This window comes from Octopus bimaculoides, chromosome 6, assembly GCF_001194135.2.
Source record: "Octopus bimaculoides isolate UCB-OBI-ISO-001 chromosome 6, ASM119413v2, whole genome shotgun sequence".
In the NCBI taxonomy this organism is placed as follows: Eukaryota; Metazoa; Mollusca; class Cephalopoda; order Octopoda; family Octopodidae; genus Octopus; species Octopus bimaculoides.
In genome coordinates, this window is record NC_068986.1 from 84,770,324 (window position 1) to 84,775,830 (window position 5,507).

A 5,507-nucleotide genomic window follows, 5' to 3' on the forward strand; every position below is an offset into this window, starting at 1 on the left:
ACATACATACATACATACATACATACATACATACATACATGCATACATACATACATACATACATACATACATATATGCAAACAAAAATTCCTTGTTGTTGATGTTGAAATTCCAATGAAGCAACCTTGGATCTAGGTTAGAAACCGGTTCTTTCTCTATTGGCAAAAAATCTTGAAATAAACTGAATAATGACATACATACATACATACATACATACATACATACATACATATATATATATAGCAGTGGGCCACCGAAATATTTCATCTTGTTACCGCTTTGATATATACAGATACACTGCCACAAAACTGACTAAGATTTAAAAGTTGACTTATATTGTTGGAATCTGTGTTTGACCTTCGTAGAATAGCTTTTGTTTATTTACAATACTGTTTGAACGGAAACGGCTTGAAATTATTTGTCAACTTTGCAGATAGTGGATTTTGTAAGAATTTTTTCTAACCATTTGCAGAAATTTGCAAGTAGTTGCGTGTTATATTATGTTTTCATTATGAACAAGGATATGGTTATATAAAATATTTCTGATAACTTCAAAGATCCATTATCTTTGTCATCGATCTCAAAAATCCATCCTTATTCGTAAACTGATTGCGTTGCTACTTAATCAAAGTTTCATGATGTTAAACGAATATCACTTTAATGTTTGGAATCAGAATCTCTGATTATGGTTCCTGGTAATCCTAGCTAATAAATTGATAAAACGCTGCATTTCTCTTCAAGATCACAAAATATTTAAGCTCTTACCAACATTTGAAAACCTATGGTCATCGGCGTATTGTTTCCTCTTTCTACCTATTTAATCGCTACTAGGACATAGTTGGACTTATGTTGGACTAGGAAATGGACTTATAATTTCCAAATGTATTCATGAACATACATTTTCTGGAAACCAGAAGATACGGTTATGACAGGAATAAATTCGATCACAGGACTGCTCAGAGTAGACTTATTACGAAATAGAAACGCCATCGTTGTAATCATCCACATCACTATCATCATCGACAGCAACAACAACAGCATAAACAACAACAACAATAATAAGTTTTCAAGTTAAGTGTTGAAATGACATAACAGAATTCTTAAAAATACGTTGTATGTTAAATCAATGTACGTACTGATATTGGTATTCATCTGTTACAGCATTGTTGCTAATGATGTCAAAAATGCTTCCTCTGCCGAATTCATTATGAATATTACGCTATGCAGTGGATGTTCTGATCACGGAAACTGCGCAGAAGATAACCCAAAAATCAGAACAGAAAACTTTATTCTGCAGTCATGTGACTGCAAAGAAGAATATGATGGTGAGAATTATAAATTGTGTGCATAAATTCATATGAACATTTTATTTATAATAATATAATGTATATTGTGAAAAAAACAAAACAAAAAAACAGCTGCTGACTAAATGTATGTGCTTAGCCAAACCCAATCTATATGAGAATTTAGACAAATGAAATGTAGTGGCAATTTAAAGCAGTAAAGATTTTGGCGGTCTCTAGCATGTGAACCTCCGATGCACATTGTTCATGTCTCAACAAAATACATGTCTCTACTCATAGATTAGTAGGTTTCTATGGCGAGAAAGTATTTCAGTGAATGCTGCAATGTCCTATTCTGATGGAATATGTAATAACCTGAAGAAATGGTCCAACCTAACTACATTTTATGTATTTGTTGCCATTTATTATTATTATTGTCATTGACCCATTGCAAATCATAAAGCAGGTTTTATGATTTGCACTTTCATAAACACAATGTTATTTTGTGTAAAGTTATTGTAGTTAGATTTGCTGTTGCTGTGATGTATTAGATCATCTTTGAATGTGTAGGCATATCATCAAAGAGATTTTCTCACTGATTATTCCCCCTATTTAGGGAAACACAGGACTACATTGTCAAACACGTAATTTTCGTTTTAATATGCTATGTGATGGGTATTTGGCCACTGCTTTAAACAGGTCAAATGACCATGTAATGCAAGTTTCACCTCTGTATAATTATATGCCTGTGTGCACGTGGCTACTACTCCTGATACAGAAAAGAGCTACCAGACTGATTGATAAAAAGACATCCACAAATACGGCCCAAATGTTGGCCCAGAGATGTATCATTGTCTTTTCTTTCGATTTTTACGAAGGTTACTGTAATAGTTTACACTTTTTGAAGATATCTGGGTTTTGAAGTTAGCTGGGTTCTCATCTAACTCATCACTCATTCTATCATCACTTTTGTTGTGTTTACAATCCAGCACGTTATTTCATTATGAACACTATATCAAAGCAATATTACACTTTTGTTTAATAAATAAATCAACTTCAGTAAAGCATTGGATTGAAAACCAGTCCGAAATTATTATAAATTCTCTAAAAATTGTCGTTCTAATAATAAAATTACGTTTTAATCAACAGGTGATAACTGTGAAAAAGACCTTGATGGATGCAGCGGTGATCCTTGCCCTGGAATAGGAAACTGTACAGAGTTAGATGCAGAAGAACACAGAGCCCAAAATACATCTTTCCGGTGTGATTGTCCACTGGGTTACGTATTAAACAACGCAACATTCCGTTGTCTAGGTAACATATGTCTACTCACAGTATTCTAATCCTAACGCCGAACAGCATTCAGTTCACTTCATCTTAATATATCTTTTATTTACTGCAAAGAGGAGTTTCTTTCGGATTTAAAGAACAGTATCTGCAAGTGCTTAAACAGTAATTAATAAACTAAGCATAAACTGTAATTAATAATTAATAAACAAAATTTATGATAACTGACAAATTTATTGTACTAACTCAGTTACAATACCTATACATTTATAATGCAGTAAAGTAGAAATATGGATACATTAGAAATATAATTTTTAGCATTTTTTTTTCTCTTACATTTATAAGTTTAAATAGCATTAAGCTCAAATATTATTTTCTGCATTAGGGAGTCAGTCAAATAATTAACAGGCATAGGTCGAGGTTGTCATCTAATCTATTAGAAACCCCGTATACTAATATACAATACCATCGAATATTACGAGCTGCGATAGGATTGTGTGGTTAAAAAATTAACTTTTATCCCAGCTAAACGATCGAAGAATACACATAATTACTTACAACCATATTCATTATGAGAGTTTATGTACACACTCAGACACATGCATATACGCACGCACACGCACACATACATAATCATACACCCATACATACACACACACACACACATATCTTGGTACTTTGCATATGACAAGTGTCTATTTGTCTGCTTACAAAAGCTACTAGTTCTGGCTACCGTGTATTATTTCAGACCTGTAGAGTTAACAATATGGGATATTCATGTATGCAGTACTTAGTGTAGCGTAGGGTGAATATATTAATAATAAGAAATACTTCACGAATGGAGATTTTACACTATTGAAATTCTATTACTATATGTTTTAACATGACATGCATTTTTATGAGATCACCATACTACATCCACAAGCTATTATTAAATATTTCTGGTTCTTTTCTCTTTGGCTACACTTTTTGAAATTTAAAAAAAAAAAAGTGAAAATTTTCAGATTTAGTGGCATTGATGTAATTTTTCACGCTGAATCTCAGGGTCCAATTAACTTGTTCCAGAAAAATGCTTAAAAATAGTTGCAGAGGTTTAAAGTTTGTTAATTTTTTTTCCCCGTCAGAAAACACGATATGGAAGCTGTCATTGTATGTATATCATTTTGTGCATAAGACGACGAAACAATAATGTCAACATTGCGAATTTACTCTCCACTTGTTGCGTGTGGATACCATCTTTCGAGTTGATAAACCCAACGCTGTGGTTTACTGTTCTATGTTCAAAATTATAATCAGCAATTTCAGGATTGTGAAACAAATCACTGAACACTGGTTTTTGGAAGAATCTATTCTCATATGCTTTCCTCCAATGTATCAAACGAAAACACACTGTAAATTATCAGTTTGTAAATACAACATAAGCTACACACTGGTAAGCAGCTCGATGACAACTTGGCTTATTACTATAGAAACAGGCAATAGTAATAAATATGCCTATGACTTTCGATTGGATAAAATTATCCAAAATTTGCAAACTTTAAAAGTTATCAACTATTTATATATTGATTTATGGTGACAATGAAAGGCATTTCAACAATTAGCACACAAAAGTAGATCAATACATCAAATCTGAAATCAAATGGAGCAAACTTGAAGCAATTGAAAAGTGGCAGACAAACAGAAAAGAACCATAATATTTATAATATCCATGGAGCGTGCGGGAACCCATTAATTCAGCATGCATATTTCTTGAGGCAAATTCTGCATTATTTTTTTTTATCGGATTTCCTTGTCGTTTCGACTTCTACACTAATCAAAAATTCCGTTGGATTAATGGGCAGGGCTTATAAATTCTTGCAAACTGCGAGATAGATGAATGTATTGATACGGCAAGAACTTGAGAGGGATAGTTTTGTTCGTTGTTTACATATCAATGCAGGTGGACATTTAAGGTGGGAAAGAGAAAGAAAAAGAAAAAAAGAAGAGGGAGGAGATAAAATTGTGAGCTGTATTCAGTCAAGTATATGCTGTCAACTGTACGCAGACAGGAAGACAGGAAGAATGAAAAAAACATACAAGAACTTGGGAACACGGGGAAAACAGAAAAGGGAAAACATAGACTTTATTATGGATAAGAAATATTTAGCTGATAAGAGAATTATCACAAACCCATGATTCTCTAATGAATAGAAAAATGCTATAAATAAAACGGTAAGTAAAACTTTGTTCTTATCATTAATAGTTTCATCTCAATACAACTCACAATTTTATCTCCTCCCATTTTAAGAATTACTTAAGAATTTTAATATGAGAAGATGAAATGAACAAGCTTGACGAACATTTATATTCAATGATAATTTTATTTTCTTCATTCGGTTAGATATAAATGAATGCGATTCGAATTTAACCTGCGAACACAATTGTATAAATACCAAAGGCAGTTTCCAATGTTCGTGCCGGTCTGGTTATCAACTTGTTGATAATACACGATGTGAAAGTAGGTATCACTCCAATATTTGGTCTTATTGCAAGTGCATTTTCTTTTGTAAACATGTTCCTATATAAAGTTTTCATATATCTTAATGTAAATATATGCATATTCACTCACACGCACACAAACATACACACACACACACATACACACATATGTATATATGTATGTGTGTGTATAATGTAAATACATATATTAATGTAAATATGTATATATATATATATGTATATATATATGTATATATATATATATATATATAGGAAAATGAAAAAAAGCCAGAATGCTGAACTGGAAGCATATTTTAATAAAGATTTCTTCTAACCGGTTTTCATTGCGAAAACGCAAATTATCAAGAAGAAGGAGAATGAAAATGTTTTTTTTACAAAGAAGTACAAAATGAAGAAAATAATATATAAAACAATAATATATAAAAAAATATAATTTGC

At 31.8% G+C, this 5,507-nt stretch overlaps 1 protein-coding gene across 1 annotated transcript in view; it reads left to right on the forward strand.

The window, feature by feature from the left end:
- The window catches only part of LOC106877401 (mucin-like protein), a 66,253-nt gene that overhangs the window by 51,806 nt on the left and 8,940 nt on the right, over nucleotides 1-5,507 (forward strand). Inside the window, exons 16-18 of the mRNA XM_052968486.1 lie at nucleotides 1,162-1,325; nucleotides 2,433-2,597; nucleotides 4,951-5,067. Coding sequence (XP_052824446.1) covers nucleotides 1,162-1,325; nucleotides 2,433-2,597; nucleotides 4,951-5,067 — 446 coding nt within the window. The remainder of the gene's footprint in view (nucleotides 1-1,161; nucleotides 1,326-2,432; nucleotides 2,598-4,950; nucleotides 5,068-5,507) is intronic.